The sequence below is a fragment of the Bidens hawaiensis genome, unplaced genomic scaffold, assembly GCF_021521415.1.
Source record: "Bidens hawaiensis isolate Kalapana, Puna unplaced genomic scaffold, B.hawaiensis_p1.1 tig00001961_1, whole genome shotgun sequence".
Taxonomy (NCBI): domain Eukaryota; kingdom Viridiplantae; phylum Streptophyta; class Magnoliopsida; order Asterales; family Asteraceae; genus Bidens; species Bidens hawaiensis.
In genome coordinates, this window is record NW_027491109.1 from 348180 (window position 1) to 367893 (window position 19714).

The 19714-nt window shown below is 35.5% G+C and overlaps 2 protein-coding genes and 1 pseudogene across 4 annotated transcripts; 2 read left to right on the plus strand and 1 right to left on the minus strand.

Moving 5' to 3' along the window:
• Nucleotides 1-1626, minus strand: LOC143604317 (uncharacterized). Its single transcript, XM_077080837.1, has one exon. The coding sequence runs from the start codon at nt 1624-1626 to the stop codon at nt 1-3; it is 1626 nt and encodes a 541-aa protein (XP_076936952.1).
• Nucleotides 1627-3847: 2221 nt separating this feature from the next.
• Nucleotides 3848-10737, plus strand: LOC143603497 (nucleoside hydrolase 3-like). 2 transcript variants are annotated; one of them, XM_077080282.1, is made up of 12 exons: nt 3848-4138; nt 6163-6342; nt 6448-6558; nt 6806-7141; nt 7217-7393; nt 7473-7751; nt 7860-7988; nt 8084-8281; nt 8626-8879; nt 9579-9783; nt 9857-10165; nt 10249-10737. In XM_077080282.1, the coding sequence occupies exons 1-12, from the start codon at nt 3953-3955 to the stop codon at nt 10531-10533; spliced, it is 2649 nt and encodes an 882-aa protein (XP_076936397.1). In that variant the 5' UTR covers nt 3848-3952; the 3' UTR covers nt 10534-10737. The 2 variants fall into 2 exon arrangements, with proteins under 2 accessions (XP_076936397.1, XP_076936393.1); XM_077080278.1 differs by having other exon boundaries at nt 6806-7393.
• Nucleotides 10738-13770: 3033 nt separating this feature from the next.
• LOC143604326 (nucleoside hydrolase 3-like) lies at nt 13771-19301 on the plus strand (annotated as a pseudogene). Its single transcript, XR_013148270.1, has 11 exons — nt 13771-13911; nt 14780-14959; nt 15065-15169; nt 15456-15797; nt 15872-16048; nt 16140-16418; nt 16505-16633; nt 16729-16926; nt 17268-17520; nt 18390-18594; nt 18668-19301. The product of XR_013148270.1 is annotated as a nucleoside hydrolase 3-like (transcript).
• Nucleotides 19302-19714: the final 413 nt, after the last annotated feature.

Here is a 19714-nt window from a genome sequence, read left to right on the forward strand (position 1 = left end):
TCAAGAAAGATTAATCATATAATAAAGAGCTTTTTTGGTTGATCTAACCAGCTCAACTGCATTCATGATGTCTTGATCCTTTCTCTGAAGAGCTTGAGACAATGTGTTTGTAACTCCCAAGATGTACTTCATCAAATGTAGATAAAATACAAAATTAAAAGATTTTATGTATACATGAAGGCCATGTGCTTGACTTTTCTGAGCACGTATCTCTCCCCAATTTTCTATGTACTCGAGCACATCAATAACGGCAGGATATAAAGCAAGCAAACGCAAAAGAGTTTTTTCATGAGAACTCCAACGTGTATCTCCAGCTCTCGCAAGTGACAATTCTTGACTTTTTCCACGCCCTGTTTCAATTTCCGGATTCAAATGTAATCTCTCTCTTTGACTTTCTCTAATCAAATCTACTCGTTTGCAAGAAGCACCAACAACATTCGTTAAATCCGACACTTCATCAAAAAACTTATAGATGTCATGATGCTTTGTCGCAAGAGCCACAACAACAAGTTGTAGTTGATGAGCAAAACAATGAATAAAATATGCCGAAGAATTTTCTTTCAAAATCAAAGCTTTCAATCCATTAAACTCACCGGACATGTTGCTTGCACCGTCATATCCTTGGCCTCTAACCTTCCGCAAACTCAAGTTGTAACGAGCAAATAAATCATCAATTGCAGATTTAAGAGACGACGCGGTTGTTTCCTTGACATGGACAAGGCCAATGAATCGTTCTTTTACAATTCCAAATTGATCAACGTATCTTAAAACCACGGCCATTTGTTCCTTTTTAGAAATATCTCTCGATTCGTCAACCAATATTGCAAAAACATCATCACCAAGTTCATTGAATATCTTTTTTAATACTTCTTGTGCAAAACAATTGCAAATCTCTTTTTGGATGGATGGAGCGATCATTTGGCATCTCCCCGGAGCGTTACTTAATATAACCTTAGCAATATCTTCATTTATTTCTCCCAACAATTTCAAAAACTCTATAAAATGTCCTCTATAGAGTGAACTTTCAGATTCATCATCACCACGAAAAGGTAATCCACCATTCAACAAACCTTTTGCAAGTCTAACTGAGGTACTCAAACGGAGTCTATAGTCCCTTTTTTGTTTATTAGTTTGTTTGTCAAAGACAACATGTATGGATTGTTCTTGTTTAAGTAAGTCCTCACCTTTTTTACGTGCTTTGTTGTGAAGGCTTCTAATACCACCAACATGTGAGGATATTCTATCAGAATGGCTCCAATTACCAAATCCATCGGTCACAAACGCATCTTTTTGACCAGTTTCTGGAAACAAATAACAAAACAAGCAATATGCTTTATCCGTTTTAACACTATACTCCAACCAATTTTCATGTGTCTTAAACCACTCGGGACGAAATTTTCTTAAGCAACCACTAAAATCTCGTTGCGGGAAATTATGCCCAATAGGTTGACATGGCCCTCTTAGCAAATATGTTCTTCTAATTTCATCTTTTTGATTAGGATGATATGATGAAATCGGCTTTCGATCTGAAGGATCCCATGGAAGATCATCCAATTCGACTCTTGCCAGATTATTACTACTAGATGGTGAAGGGTCTCGTGGCCTTCTCGATAAAAAACGGTCCATAATCTATCAAATTTAAGTTCTGTAAAAGCAAAAATAAAATTCAAAGCCCTAAAAAAACTAACATCTTTTTTGAACACTCAATCATCAAAAGTCTCATTCTAACGAACTACAAAAGGGGCGGGATTCGGGAACGCACCTGAACGCGGAGGCCGGACTGCCGGAGGGTATCGGACTATCGGTGAGACGGCGACGGCGAGTTTCTGGTGTGACTGTGTGACTGTGAGTGTCGGAGTCGTCACCGTCGGCGAACGCGGAGGCCGGAGGATGTGTATTGTGGATTTAGGGTTTTTAATTTGTGGGAGCTACAGATGGAATTGGAGATTTGGAGGTGGTCGGCGTCTGTCTGTGTGACTGTGAGGTGGTCGGCGTCTCGGCGAGTTTCTTTCTCTACGGTAGAGGTGGACAGACAGACAGTGAGGGAAATTGGGGGTGTTTAGGGTTTTTAAGAAAGGTTTATAAGGGTAATAGAGCACAAAAGAAAAAGGCAAAAAAAAATAAGGTTGTGTCTTGTGTGAGACTCGAACCCGGGTCTGCACTCAAACACAATGCACGCCTTGCCACTAAGCCAGTATATGTTTTATGTATATATTTGAAACGAATTATATATATGGTTCAGCCCAGAAACACATGGTTCGCTAAAAAAGTCGCTATTAAATGCTCCACTACGGTTCGAAAAACACCTGGTTCGCTTGACCCGGTACTCACATGAATAAATCCGTCCCTGCTTGTCACTGTTCTGAAACACGTTGAAGTGTTTAAAACCTCATTCTCTTTCCGTTTTAAATGGTTACGTCTCTTGGCCCTAGAAAAACTTAATAAAAAAATAAAAATAAGAGAGATAAAGTTTTAAAGTAATATTAAATTCATTGAAACCATAATGATGAGAGAACCTAGAACTAGAACATGAGACATGTCGTAACAGTTGAATCAGATCTGGTTTAATTTGGACCATTAAAATGCATATTCAATGTTCACACTGAGTATTCTTAAAAGCTAGTTACCTTTTTATTTATTTGAATGGCTGACTTATGATGCCAACCGGCTGACTTATGATACCTTTTTACTTATGATGCCAATCGGATAAATGTTGACTTTTATTTTATTCCAACTCTTGTTCCCGGCTTACCGCTCTTGTCCATGTTCGGGTTTCCTATTCGTTACGTGCTTTGTGCGACACCTACCAAGCTTATTCTAGTATGCCATGTTCGTGTTCAAGAACGGCTATCATTATTGCCTTATTCGCGCCACATTCAAATGCTTCTTGATTTAATGATTCAAGCCGGATATATATTGAACTTTAAATGAGTTTAAAAGAGATGAATAAACGTTCAATTTCAATCGTTGTTTTGCATTCCCCCCGTCCCATAAAAATGTCAATATTTTCTTTTTTATTTGTCCCATTAAAATTGCTTACTTTTATAGTTTATTAGTCAATTCTCAAGTTACTCTTAAACACACACAATTAACATTAATAAACATTATTGATGGACTCAATTTCCAAGGATATTATTGTTATTTGGTAAACAAAGAAAACAGTAATTTAATATACCTTAAAATTTGTGTTTTTCAAACATAAGCACTTTCATCGAGACAGAGAAGGTATTATAAAAGTTTTATTTAATTGACACCTTTGGCGCTCTCGGTCCTGACGCGGTTCAGTTTCTTAAGCGGGTTCAGCAGGTGGTCAGCAGTAACTTCGCTCATGCTAAAGGGAACGTTGTGTTTAGTAGGGTAGGGTTTGCTATTCAGAAGGGGGTAGCGGCGCAGCTTGTTGCCCGTCTATCTGCCGTTAGTCTGTAATTGTCCTGGTGTAAACATCAATAATATTAATAAAAAACTAATATGAATTCAAAAAAAAAATAAAAATTTAATTGATAAATTAATAAATGGTTTTTCTATTTTCATAGTTCTATAATTAAGTCACCAAATTTACATTTTATTACATCATTAAAAATATATGTGGATAAGTTTTCTTTGTTTTTCAATATAACATTTACAAAAAGACAATAATATAATACATTAACTTAACTAATGACTTATAGTAGTTTTAAAACATGTAATTTAAAACAATATTAATTCTACTTTATAAAATGTTAATTGACGTGAATCCAAGAACTCATTTATTTTGTGGGGTTGTCGAGTAAAATGGTATAATACAATAATTTACATATATAAATGAATAAAATTACAAACAAGTGGGGTGGGGCCATTGACATAGAATAAGCCAATATCCACATGATCACGACTCTTTGAATTGTGTGATAATGTTATATATAAACATTGGTGCAGTTCTAGTTGCCATAATGTATATGAGCTATCTGGAGAGATGAAGGGGTTATGGCTATGGTCAAGTTTGCTATATGTTCTGATTATGGTCACAAGCGGCACGGCTAGATCTGCTGGTCATGCCAACGCACCTTATCGGGTTATTTTGGATACCGATGTTGATACTGATGATCTTTTTGCTTTATTATACCTCTTGAAGTTTAACCGGTCTGAATTTGATTTACAGGTTCTTTCTCTTACATACTCTGATACTCTATAGTCTATACACATATTTATCCATTCATTTTACTTTTCACCATTTTTTTAAAGAGTTTGTCATTTGCTTTTTTAAGTCATTGTTAGACTTGACTATGTTAGAGGTTGTTTGGTTCGTTGAATTCTTTTAGAAAAAAACGAAATATCTTAAAGGAATTAAATATGAATGAATAATATTTGCGGTAAAACTTTTGATACAATTACATGCAAAATGATCTTATTTGTTACATAAATTTGGTAATAAAAATTGAAATGCGACGTTCGCGATGATATATGTGGAGGAGTGTTTTACAATCTTGAAAGAATTCGAATAAACTAATCGCAATTCTAATTAAATTTGTCAAGTCAATGGCCGCAAAACTTTTCGGTTTCAATTTACTCGCTATAGCAAACCAAAGAGAAAGTCTAATAATGTTGTCGTAATATAACCAAAAGTGTATCGAAATTGTTCTTGTATATGTTCTTTTAATCATGTAATGTCCAAACGCAAGCTATCAAAAATGCATGTACTACGACGTGTACCAAAGATAATATACAACACAAAAAATATGTGTTCGGTTAATGGATTAGGTTAATATATGAGTTAAAAAGATTATATATAAAAGAAATGCAAAAAAAGTATATAAAAAATAATTAATTTAGAATAAATCAAAGTGAAATTAATAAATCAAATAAAAGTCAACTTTAAGTGGCAATATGGTAATTTAGAAAGAGGACATTTATGGTAATTTAGAAAGATGGCCATTTTTAGAATTTGAACTCACTCTAATTCTGATGAATCATACAAACCAAGCATACGGAAATATAAATATATTATTAGTTGAGAAAATCAAAATTTTATCTCAACATATAGAAAAAATGTCATATGGATTTTATGAATAGGTTTTTATAATCTTTTGCTTGTTATGGATCTTATATTACGGTGTCCGAGTTTTTTTAGAGTGAAATAGAGATGATTAGATCAGTGGCCTATTAGTGGTTTATATGACTTTTAAAAAGAATACGGGTTTGATTTTCAAACAAATAGAATGATTATCAATCTCGTTTTTGCAGCTATACATTTACAATTATTTAGTCAAACTTATCGACTTATAAATAAAGTATATTATAAATATTCTTTGAAAAATGATGTGTTCAAAACGATAATTAATAACTAGTTTATCACTTTATCTTACTAAGAACGATAATTAATAACTAGTTTATCTTACGCCGGTTGGTGTTGTTTGGCTTTGTTAACTATATTCTACGAATGCAATTGGCGTTTTTGCGTACTGCGGCGGTAAAATGACACGAATTTGGTCGATATCGGGTTACGATATAGGAACTAAATAAAAAATAAACTCGTCAATACCCAAACACAATAAATTAGCATATTAAAAATAAAACTCACGCGTTGCGGCGGTGAGCCAACATGAATTTCGTCGGTATTGGGTTACAACACCAGAACAAAAAAAGTTTTTATGAACACACATATACCACAAATCAACATATTTATAAGAAAAAAAATTCCACACGTTGCAACAACGAACACGTGTCAAACAAAAAAAAAAACAAAATCCGTACTTCGTAGGAGTAAAAAAAATCCGTACTTCGTGGCAGTGAACCAATGCGAATACGGTCAGATGCGATAATGGTATTAACACTAAATCATAAACATAGAATTCGGAAAATATAATGCTTAAAAAAATAATGTGGACCAATTAGGTGTTGCCACGTGGTCCAATCGCATTATAGTGGTACTAAGCCATGCAATTTAATTCATAGTAACAACAATGAAATAGAAGTCTTTTAATTTACTTAACAAGGAATTCTATTATATTGAACATGTAAGATTTTCAAGTAACAAGTTTAGATTCCATGTTTTACTTTTTGTAACAAACTTAGGTACTAACGGTAACAAATAACCGAAAAGCCCCTCAAATGCCTAACATGCGATAGTATTTTCGTCACTCGCTGATTAAATAGCCCATATAAAAATATATGATCATGGCGCAGGCAGTTACAATAAACACAAATTCATGGACAAATGCTGGACATGCAGCAAATCAAATATATGATATTCTTTACATGATGGGGCGAGATGATGTTGATGTTGGTGTAGGTGGTGATGGTGGAATACTTGAAGATGGTACAATACAACAAGATGTTGGTGGATATCTTCCTATTATTGACCAGGTATATTATTATAAGATGATCAACATATATACTTGTCTATATATATTTCACTTAGTAGTCGTTTAGACGACGAATGATATGAATTCGACGTGTATTTATGAATAGGGAAGAGGAACCGCCGGACCTTGTAGATATAGGCAATCTATTCCAGTCGGAGGTGGAGGAAGATTAGACATCGATACAAATATGGGTTTCCGAAGAAGCTTTCTTCCACAGGTATATCCACGCTTTCGTAGTTGTTTGACGATATTAGTTAGTTCTTAAACATATATTTTCAGTTATGATTTTTCTAGCCACCAATATTCTTAAACATCTCACTAAATGGGGGGACCAGGGTCCACTGACCTTGACCCTGGTCCCCCCTCGGCTTGTACAACAATAATTTTTTTATAGAGTAGTTGAAATAAATGTATAAAAGTATTAAAATTATCGTTTTGCGTCATTTCTTTAATATACATTTTAGGGAAACCGGAGATACTCCCCTCTTCGACAACCGACTGCTCAACAAGTATTGATCAAGACGATATCCGAAGGCCCCGTTACTGTTTTAATAACAGGAGCACACACAAATTTGGCCATTTTTCTTATGACAAACCCGAATCTAAAGAAAAATATTGAACATATTTACATCATGGGTGGTGGTGTGAGGTCCAAGAACCCAACAGGCTGCTGTCCCAAAAATGCAAGCTCATCTTGCCAGCCTCAACAGTGTGGTGACCGTGGTAACATGTTTACAACCTTTAGGAGTAACCCGTATGCCGAATTCAACTTCTATCTTGATCCTTTTGCTGCATATCAGGTAACTAGACAATCTAAAATTAGTAAAATTAATATATACATATTTGGATTCTTTAAAACTTACTCTTGTTTTCAGGTTATTCATTCGGGGATTCCTATCACCCTCGTCCCATTGGACGCGACAAATACCATTCCTATCACGCAAGAGTTCTTTACGGCATTAGAGAAAGATCAACATACATATGAGGCACAATATGTTTTTAAGTCACTAAAGATGGCTCATGATACTTGGTTCGATGATCAATTCTTTACGGTATATTATAGATTTTAATCAACATTTATGTTCATTAGTTGATCATTTGATAGGTTTAACGATCTTTATATTTTAACAGAGTTATTTCATGTGGGATTCGTTTACTGCGGGTGTTGCAGCATCATTTATGCATAACACACATAAGGAAAATGAGTTTGCGGAAATGGAATACATGAACATTACTGTGATTACGTCGAATGAACCTTATGGGATATCTGATGGCTCGAATACGTTCTTTGATGACCGCAATAAAATCCCCAAATTTAACTTGCAGAGAAATGGAGTTCATAGCGGCCATGTTCAAACAGGTGTTCAAGATCCATTTTGCCTTCGCAAGAATGCAACAGGGATATGTAAGGTAACTTAATTCAGATATATGCATAATATGTAATAGTATTAGTTACCTACTTACCTACCAATTATTTCTAGATAAATTTTGTTTTGATGTTTTCTTTCAATTTCATAGGATGGTTATACTGAAGAAGTCATTGGACCCGGACCAGGTTCAGTGCGAGTACGTGTAGCAACACGAGCAAAGCCAAATCGCGACAAAACAAGCACCTTGGATAGAGAATTTTATGTTAACTTTCTTGATGTATGTTGATCAAAAAAATGTGAAGCTTATATTGTGATTTACCATTGATCTACATAAGACATAAGATGATAATACAAGTTTTGCTACGATTTTAGGTACTAAACCGACCCCTACATAAAGGCCGATTCAACTTTACAACCGAATTTCCTCATTACAACGAAGTTCTTTACAAACCAAATTTCCAAGGGAAAAAACTCGGGAAAATTGTGGTGCTTGATATGGATATGAGCGCGGGTGATTTCTTGGCGCTCTTTTATCTACTCAAAGTGCCAGTCGAAGAAATTTATCTCAAGGTAACACTCGAGCTCTTTATCGTTTAAGTTTACTGAAGATGGTAACCATGACTCGTTTACTTATTGATGAGTTGAACGTGTCAAACAGTTTGAAAGAATAGACATCAATAGTTGTTTTTATATACAACAAGCCAAATCATTTTCATATAAAAATTTGATTTCTTATTACAGTAATTATCTGTTATCTGATTAAGTTTGTATGATTATTTTAAAAGAATAAACTAAAAGTGTGTGTGTTTTTTTAGCACATGCAAATAGTAACCTTAGTAGTTCACTCTCCAAAACTATTGCCATTTTAGCCCAAACAGACATCAAGTTTCATCTTGTTATATACTTTATTATAGGCTATACTAGTAACCGGAAGTGGTTGGGCGGATGCTGCGACAATAGACGTGGTATATGACTTGTTACATATGATGGGCCGTGATGATATCGTTGTAGGTTTGGGCAATACGTTTGGTGTGAATCAGTCATATCCGAATAACCCAATCGTTGGCGATTGCAAGTATTCACAAGCTATACCGCACGGAAGTGGGGGCCGTATGGATTCTGATACGTTATTTGGTCTTGCGCGTGATCTACCAAGGAGCCCGAGAAGGTTAGATATATTCACTAGTTGAGTTATATTAATACATTAAAAGGTGAAGAAATATGAGTGTTCTTTATACACTTATTGATGTAGCATACTAATAGTAAACGAAGGCTAATCACGTTGATTATTTGAATACCCGTGATGATCCTTCCCCATACCCCCAAATTCGACCCCAAAAGGCAGGAATTTGAAAAGCCAAGTTGTTTTTTTTTTCAAATATGATCAATGATCAGTCACAAGGTTTATCAACATAATAATAAAACATCCAAAATGGGTTTGGGCCAACAAAAATATCCACATGCCAAACAACAGTCCAAAAGAAAACCCAAAAAACTAGACAAAAAACATAAAAGTGGCCCAAAAGTCTATTTAGGCCCGATCTTGGTCCCGCGATCTTGGGCCTCCAGAAACATCATGGCCCGATCTTCTACACTTGGGCCCTCATCAATTATATATGTGAATTGTTTTTAAGTTGCGACAACTTAGGGGAATTCCAAATCGTTATGTATTAGTTCATCGCAATAGAGATACCGAATCATAAGGATGTGAGGAACACTTCATAGTTATGTGTGCTTGAGTCTGAGTAATCCATGATAAGTGACCTCGTGAGAAGCTTCCACTCGGGCAACCAAAAACATTCATGAGCCTCTTGTGGCCATAACGGATAATAAATTAGTGTTCCTTCCTTGGTTCGTTAATTTGCAGGTATACGGCAGAGAATTCAGTTAAATTTGGAGCTCCTCGTGACACCGATTTCCCTCAACTTAGACAACCATTAGCACTAGAAGTATGGAGATCTTTAGTAAAATCTATCGATGATGGATCAAAAATTACAATCTTGACTAACGGGCCGTTAACAAATTTAGCAAACATCTTACTTTCCGAGAGTAATGCTAGCTCAATCATTCAGGTTACCAATCCGGTTCATCTTCACATATCTTGTATTAATTTCAATGTAATATTAATGCAATATGTTATTACAGGAAGTGTTTGTACTAGGAGGACATATTAGCTACAAGAATAACCAAGAAAATGGGAATGTGATAAATATCCCTTCAAACAAGTATGCAGAACTAAACATGTTTCTCGACCCTGTGGCTGCAAAGACGGTATTCGATTCTTCACTTGAGATCACACTCATTCCTCTTCATGCGCAACGTGAAGTCCACGCATTTCCAAATATCATAAGAAAGTTGCAATCAAAGAAGACGACACCCGAGGCTGTTTTCACTCAACGCTTGTTGATGAGGCTTCAGCGATTACATCAAAGAAATCACTTGTATCGACATGTGGTATGGAATTCAAACTACCTTTGAATTTAAACAATGTTTTGATACAACTGTAAACATCATGTTACAAACTTAATACATTTCAGGACATGTTTGTAAGTGAGATTCTAGGAGCCATTATCCTCGCGGGTGATCATAAGGTTCTGAATTCAACTTTTGAAAGCAAGCATTTGAAGGTGGATGCAGAGGGACAGTTAAATAGAGATGGAGAAGTAATTTTTGACACGCAGAAAAAGAAAGAAGTTAAAGTATTGCAGGGCTTTAATCATGTATCATGTTATAATATCTTTTCAAATTGTCTTCTCCAACGAGAACAATCTGCGGTGATAGGAAGCTTTGCTGAACAAAAAAGGCTATGGAGTTCGCCGTAGAATCAAGCCAGCATATATATTGGAACTTATAGGATTTTTAGCATCTTAATTTCAAAATGGAGATGTAAGATTGGGAATTGAAGCAATGTCATATTATTTCCTGTGTAGAAGATACGGAAAATAAATAAATAAAAATTAAAAATCATTTAAAAGGTTATGATCAACATTTACATTTGCAAAATTGACGGATTTGTATTTTGTTCACAGAAAAAAGAAGAGTAATGTAAAAAGTGTATAACTTAATTATAGACTATTAATCATTTTCTGGTAGTTAACTATTTTTTGATGGGAGATGTATTAGCAACTAGTAAATTTCAATTGTGTGTTGTCATTGAAAAGTGTTTGATCATCTACCAGAATTTTGTTACTTATGTTGATATCACCATTGAACCGCCTAAACATATCGTTCTTATTGATAGCACTTCCCCTCCTAACCCGAGTTATCTAAATTGGTATGAAACTGATCAACAAGTGTACATTCTTCTTCATTAAAACTAGTTGAGTGGTTAAGACAACTTCAAAAGAAGATACTTCTTATGTCTTTGATTATGGGCGAAAGTTCGTGACCAAGTGGCAGCTATTGGACAACATGTTACTCAATATACAAATCCCATTGTTATTGTAATTCATAACAAACACATTCAGATTAATAAAAGAAATCCTTTCCATATTATTTTGTGTTCGTATTATTGTTTAACGATCCAATTTGTTGTTATCATCATCATGGTGCAGCTCAACATGTGAATCAGGATGATTGATTGAGGGGTATTATTGGGAAAACAACGAAGACGGATCTGGATCCTAATGCCCCAAGAGATCCACTGATTTCGCGTCCTTCAAATTATGGGCCTTAAGTCACAAATCCGACCCATATAGGTACAATACGTAAAATCCATAACTAAGGGCTCATCGGTCACATATAGTTAATCTTGACCGGCCTGAGCCTAAAGTTTGTTTGAATGCAAGACCGGGCCAGGTTACAGGTTTTATCGGCCGAATGTATTTAATCGGGCCAGGTTGGGTTTTTTCGGACAAATATATTTAAGGATTTCGGGTTTTTTCGGCCAGGTTTTGGGGCGACATTCCTCACTATAAGTAATTATTGTGTTAATGTTGGAATAGTGTAATTTCAATTTTGTTTGTTGTGGTTATATGCAGATTCTATCTGAAGACATGTTTGAGTTATCAATACGACCTGGATTTAATCTATCGATATGACAGATTGGAGCAAAGGCACAAGCGCTTATGCAAATTCATACCACATGTGTGTTAACTTTAATCTCATCGTGGTGGTTAATGCTGTCATCGTTTTTCCTTTTGATTTCCTAAATTCGTTTTTCAAGTGATTTTGAGTTTTTTGTTTTTTGTGGTTGTCTGACAATTCCACACACTTTGATTACTTTGATTTGTAACTTTCTTAATGTTAATCAACAACCAATTTTGTGACAACGCTTAGACTTTGTTACGGCTTCACACACCCGCCGCAACGCGACCAGTCAAAATACTAGTATATTTACAATATCGGGAGAATTCAACAGGAACAATAATCGATTTCAACCATCGACTCAAGACGCGATTTCTATAAAGCATTTTAAGAAGTAAAGCAGGGTTCTCCTCTATACTGTACCAGAGTGCGTTTGAAATCCCTAAATTTTGTATGAATTTATCATCAATTCAAGTTAACACCTAAAATTTGGTTGGTGTTAACTTAAAATCAGTTTGAATTGCAATGCTTTTTGGAAGGAACTGAGAAATTAGGGTTTACACAGGTCTATAATACACCCAAGTTAGGATCTTAATATGAGTTTAAGGGTTTGTTTTAACTATATGTACATGTATTTTTACTTATTTCCTCACTCAATTTATTCTTCTTTACAACATTAGTTGTTTTATGTTTTGATGTCTTATGTTGTTCACGTAGTATTAAACCATAACACGAGCTTTTCTGATATATGTGGGAACCATGGGGATTGAATTACAAGTTATTCAGTGCGCTGTCTGTGAAAAGGTGTAATTATTTCTAATGTTCAAGTTATTCAACGTATTTTTCCGTTCTTGATTCCGGGAGGTGTTGAATAGTAATTTGGAATTAGATATCATTTATATATTTTATTTTTTTAATTGGTTGAATCTTTGGATTGCTTTATACTTACATGCCCCAAGATTACTTTATATTGATATTTTAAATTTTAATAATGTTGCAGCTGATTTAATGAAGAGTTACAACAATGGATTTCAACTCTTTTTATGGCACTATTAGTTTGTGTAAGGCCCGTTTTGTTGATTAGTCTTTCGTATTTGTATCGTGTTAGTTTACGTTTATGTTTTGTTTACGTTTGTATATATTGGGCCCGAGGCCTTGTACTTGGAGCCCATTGGGCATTTTGGTAATGAAAGAGGTGTATGTATAAGGTGTGTGTATCACATATATAAGGTGTGTGTATCACATACACCAAGGTATCCCTTGCAAATTTGCTTGTTCATTCACTCAAACTCTCTATCCCTCCTCCTCCCTCTTAGTTTCGGCCCAAACCTATACACCACAAGATCCGAGATCTTGGTCCTTGCTAGTTGTTTCCGCCAACTAGTAGAGAGGTTGATCCAAGACGACTAGTAATTAGTTTGTTGTGTTGTTTGATCCGGTCACGGGACCTACAGTTTGGTGCTATGTTAAAAACAAATCTAACTGTATGCTTTTTGGTGGGCTGATACCTTTGAAGATGTCTTGGTTTTGATTTGTACATACAATGTTAGTTTATCGAGTTCAATCTTGATATTTTTAGAGCCAAATTATTTGAATTTGAAATAAGTAAATAGTAGGACTAACCATAGCTGGATTATCAGCTTAGGTGATGATTTGCACACAAGCGAACATGTCATTACGGTGAAAGCCAGTAACCGAGCCGAACCATACTCACCCTTATAACACGGGCCGAAATCGTTTAACATAGAAAAAGAAGAATTTTATTTGCATGCATGTTGATACTTCGTATTTCTTAATTTACACTTTATTTATTGTGTAAAAGTTATAAGCAAGTGGGTGGGGCCATTGACATAGAAGAAGCCAATATCCACTTTACATCTCCTTGAATTGTGTGATAATGTTGTATATAATATATATATATATATATATATATATAGCATTGAGTTCTAGTTGCCAACTAGCCATAAGGTATGCGAGCTATTTGGAGAGTGAAGGGGTTATGTCTTTGGTCAAGTTTGTTATATGTTCTAATTATGGTCACAAACAGCATGGCTAGATCCGATGGTCATGTCAACGCACCTTATCGGGTTATATTGGATACCGAAGTTGATACCGATGATCTTTTTGCTTTATTATACCTCTTGAAGTTTAACCGGTCTAAAATTGATTTACAGGTTTCTTCTCTTATGTATTCTATATACATATTTATCCATTCATTTCTTTGGCTCTGTTATATGCGGTGAATGCAGTTGGCCGGGGTGTTTGCACGTTGTGGCGGTGAATTGACGAGAATTTGGTCGATATCAAGTTACAATACTGGAACTAAACAAAAAAAATAAACTCGTCAACACCCAAACACAACAATTAACATGTTTAAAACAAAATATACCCACACGTTGTGGTGACGAACCGACACGAATTTGGTCGGTATCGAGTTACGGCACCAGAAGAAAAAGAAAAATACAATTTGTGAACACCCATATACACAACTCAACATATTTAGAACAAAACAAAAGTCTGCATGTTGCAGCAACGAGCATATGTGAAGCAACAAAAAAAATTCCACATGAAACGGACGGTAACAAAAAAAAATCTGCACTTTGTAGCAGCGACAAAAAAATCTGCACTTTGTGGCAGCTAATCGATGCATATATGGTCAGTATCGACGGTATTGTCACTAAATCGTAAACATAGAACTCAGAAAAGAAATAAAGTGGACTAATTATAAGATGCCTCCACGTGGTCCAATTCCGTTATAGTGGTACCAAGCCATGCAATTTACTCTATAGTAATAATAATGAAATAAAAGTGTTTTAGTTTACTTAAGAAGGGATTATATTTTATTCTAAAAAGGAACATATAAGATTTTCAAGTTACAGGTTTAGGTTCTATGTTTTACATTTTGTAACACGTACACTTAGGTATTAACAATAACGATTGTTAAAACTTTACTGAAAAGCCCCTCAAATGCCTAACATGCGATAGTATTTTCGTCACTCGCTGATTAAATAGCCCATATAAAAATATATGATCATGGCGCAGGCAGTTACAATAAACACAAATTCATGGACAAATGCTGGACATGCAGCAAATCAAATATATGATATTCTTTACATGATGGGGCGAGATGATGTTGATGTTGGTGTAGGTGGTGATGGTGGAATACTTGAAGATGGTACAATACAACAAGATGTTGGTGGATATCTTCCTATTATTGACCAGGTATATTATTATAAGATGATCAACATATATACTTGTCTATATATATTTCACTTAGTAGTCGTTTAGACGACGAATGATATGAATTCGACGTGTATTTATGAATAGGGAAGAGGAACCGCCGGACCTTGTAGATATAGACAATCTATTCCAGGGGGAAGAAGATTAGACATCGATACAAATATGGGTATCCGAAGAAGCTTTCTCCCACAGGTATATCCATGTTTTCATAGTTGTTTGACGACATCAGTTATAGCTCTCAAACATATAGTTTCAGTTACGAATTTTCTAGCCACCAAGTTTCTTAAACATCTCACTAAAAAAATATATTTAGTGACCAGACTGGCGGTACTAGGGGGGGGGGGGACCAGGGTGGGTGCACTGACCCTGACCCTGGTCGCCCCTCGGCTTGTACAACTATCATTTTTTTCCAGAGTAGTTAAAATAAATGTATAAAAGTTATAAGATTATTTCTTTTGCATCATTTCTTTAATTTACATTTTATGGAAACCGGAGATACTCCCCTCTTCGACAACCGACTGCTCAACAAGTATTGATCAAGACGATATCCGAAGGGCCCGTGACTGTTTTAATAACAGGAGCACACACAAATTTGGCCATTTTCCTTATGACAACCCCGAATCTAAAGAAAAATATTGAACATATTTACATCATGGGTGGTGGTGTGAGGTCCAAGAACCCAACAGGCTGCTGTCCCAAAAATGCAAGCTCATCTTGCCAGCCTCAACAGTGTGGCGACCGCGGTAACTTGTTTACAACCTTTAGAAGTAACCCGTATGCTGAATTCAACTTCTATCTTGACCCTTTTGCTGCATATCAGGTAACCAGACAATCTTATAATTGTTTAAAATATATACTTGAAGTCTTTAATTTAAACTCTTGCTTAATTTTCAGGTTATTCATTCGGGGATTCCTATCACCCTCGTTCCATTAGACGCGACGAATACTATTCCTATTACGCAGCGATTCTTTAAAGCATTAGAGAAAGATCAACATACATACGAGGCACAATATGTTTTTAAGTCATTAAAGATGGCGCATGATATTTGGTTTGACGATCAATTCTTTACGGTATATTATAGATTTTAATCAACATTTATGTTCATTAATAACAATCGGTGTTGATCATTTGTTAGGTTTAATGATCTTTATATTTTAACAGAGTTATTTCAGGTGGAATTCGTTTACTGCGAGTGTTGCCGCATCATTTATGCATAACACACATAAGGAAAATGAGTTTGCGGAAATGGAATACATGAACATAACTGTGATTACGTCAAACGAACCTTATGGAATATCTGATGGCTCGAATACGTTCTTTGATGACCGCAATAAAATCCCCAAATTTAACTTGCAGAGAAATGGAGTTCATAGCGGCCACGTTCAAACAGGTGTTCAGGATCCATTTTGCCTTCGCGAGAATGCAACAGGGATATGCAAGGTAACTTAATTCAGTTATATGCATAATATGTAATAAATAGTATTTCTAGATAAATTTTGTTTTGATGTTTTCTTTCAACTACATAGGATGGTTATACCGAAGAAGTCATTGGACCCGGACCAGGTTCAGTGCGAGTACGTGTTGCTACACGAGCAAAGCCAAATCGCGACAAAACAAGCACCTTGGATAGAGAATTTTATGTTAACTTTCTTGATGTATGTTGATAAAAAAAATGTGAAGCTTATTTGATGATTTACCATTGAACTACATAAGACGTAAGATGATAATACAAGTTTAGCTACGATTTTAGGTACTAAACCGACCCCTACATAAAGGCCGATTCAACTTTACAACCGAATTCCCTCGTTACAAAGAACTTCTTCACAAACCAGATTTCAAAGGGAAAAAACTCGGGAAAGTTGTGGTGTTTGATATGGATATGAGCGCGGGTGATTTCTTGGCGCTCTTTTATCTACTCAAAGTGCCGGTCGAAGAAATTTATCTCAAGGTAACACGCGAGTTCTTTATCGCATAAGTTTACTAAAGATGGTAAATATTACTCATTTACTTATAGATGACTTGAACGTGTCAAACAGTATGAAAGAATAGACATCAATCGTTGTTTTAATATACAACATGCCAAATTATTTTCATATAAAAATTTGATTTTTTATTACAGTAATTATTGTTATCAGATTAAGTTTGTATGATTATTTTAAAAGAATAAACTAAAAGTGTTTGTTTTTTTAGCACATGCAAATAGTAACCTTAGGAGTTCACTCACAAAAATTATTGCCATTTTAGCCCAAACCAATATCAAGTTTCATCTTGTTATTTACTTTATTATAGGCTATACTAGTAACCGGAAGTGGTTGGGCGGATGCTGCGACAATAGACGTGGTATATGACTTGTTACATATGATGGGTCGTGATGATATCGTTGTAGGTTTGGGCAATACGTTTGGTGTGAATCAGTCATATCCAAATAACCCAATCGTTGGCGATTGCAAGTATTCACAAGCTATACCGTACGGAAGTGGGGGCGTCTGGATTCTGATACGTTATTTGGTCTTGCGCGTGATCTACCAAGGAGCCCGAGAAGGTTAGATATATTCACTAGTTGAGTTATATTAATACATTAAAAGGTGAAGAAATATGAGTGTTCTTTATACACTTATTGATGTAGCGTACTAATAGTAAACGAAGGTTAATCACGTTGATTATTTGAATACCCGTGATGATCCTTCCCCAAAGCCCCAAATTTGACTCCAAAAGGCAGGAATTTGAAAAGCCAAGTTGTTTTTCTCAAATCTGATCAATGATCAGTCACAAGGTTTATCAACATATTAATAAAACATCCAAAATGGGTTTGGGCCAACAGAAATAACCACAGGCCAAACAACAGCCCAAAAGAAAACCCAAAAACTAGACAAAAAACATAAAATTGGCCCAAAAGTCTATTTAGAAGGCTTATTTCGGAAAAATAAACGTGATAACCGCCTACGGAGGCCCGTAGCCCAAGTTATGCCCATTTTCGTGCGACACCTATCGAAGCGCGATCTTGGGCCTCCAAAAACATTATAGCCCGATCTTCTACACTTGGGCCCTCATCAATTATACATATGAATTCTTCAAAAACATTATAGCCCGATCTTCTACACTTGGGCCCTCATCAATTATACATATGAATTCTTTTAAGTTGCGACAACTTAGGGGAATTCTAAATCGTTATGTATTAGTTCATCGCAATAGAGATACTGAATCATAAGGATGTGAGGAACACTTCATAGTGATGTGTGCTTGAGTCTGAGTAATCCATGATAAGTGACCTCGTGAGAAGCTTCCACTCGGGCAACCAAAAACATTAATTTCATGAGCATCTTGTGGCCAGAATGGATAATAATTAGCATTGGTATGAGATATTGGATGTTACATATAAATTCGTTCCTTCCTTGGTTCATTAATTTGCAGGTATACGGCAGAGAATTCAGTTAAATTTGGAGCTCCTCGTGACACCGATTTCCCTCAACTTAGACAACCATTAGCACTAGAAGTATGGAGGTCTTTAGTTAAATCTATCGATAATGGATCAAAAATTACAATCTTGACTAACGGGCCGTTAACAAATTTAGCAAATATCTTACTTTCAGAGAGTAATGCTAGCTCAATCATTCAGGTTATCAATCTGGTTCATCTTCATATATTTTGTATTAATTTCAATGTAATATTAATGCAATATGTTATTATAGGAAGTGTTTGTACTAGGAGGACATATTAACTACAAGAATAACCAAGAAATAGGGAATGTGATCAGTATCCCTTCAAACAAGTATGCAGAACTAAACATGTTTCTCGACCCTGTGGCTGCAAAGACGGTATTCGATTCATCACTTGACATCACACTCATTCCTCTTCATGCGCAACGTGAAGTCCACGCATTTCCAAATATCATAAGAAAGTTGCAATCAAAGAAGACGACACCCGAGGCTGTTTTCACTCAACGCTTGTTGATGAGGCTTCAGCGCTTACATCAAATAAATCACTTGTATCGACATGTGGTATGGAATTCAAACTACCTTGAATTTAAGCAACGTTTTGACACAAACTGTAAACATCATGTTACACACTTAATCATTTCAGGACATGTTTGTAAGTGACATTCTAGGAGCCATTATCCTTGCGGGTGATCATACAGTTCTAAATTCAACCTTTGAAAGCAAGCATTTGAAGGTGGATGCAGAGGGACAGTTAAATAGAGATGGAGAAGTAATTGTTGACACGCAGAAAAAGAAAGAAGTTAAAGTATTGCAGGGCTTCAATTATGTGTCATGTTACAATATCTTTTCAAATCGTCTTCTCCAACGAGAACAGTCTGCGGTGATAGGAAGCTTTGCTGAACAAAAAAGGCTATGGAGTTAGCGGTAGAATCGAACCAGCCAGAGCCGGCCTAAAGGCATGGCGGGGTAGTCGACGGCCACAGGCCCGACACCCTGCTAGGCCCGAAAGTTTATTTTTTTCAAAAAAAAATTGTATGTATTTTTACCAAAAAAATATGTATAATCGATGTTTCAACACAACTACATAACCACTAGTTTGGTCTAGTGGTAAAGGGTTTGACATTTAATCAAAAGGTTGTGGGTTTAAGTTTTAATTATATACAAAAGTTTTTTACATAACTCAAATCATAATCAAGTAAGCCCCTTTTAAAATTAAATTGTTTAAATCCATCAAAATGTTTCTTTTACTTAAGGCCACAAAAAATTTTCGCCTTTGGCCCAAAAATTGTCATTGAAAAG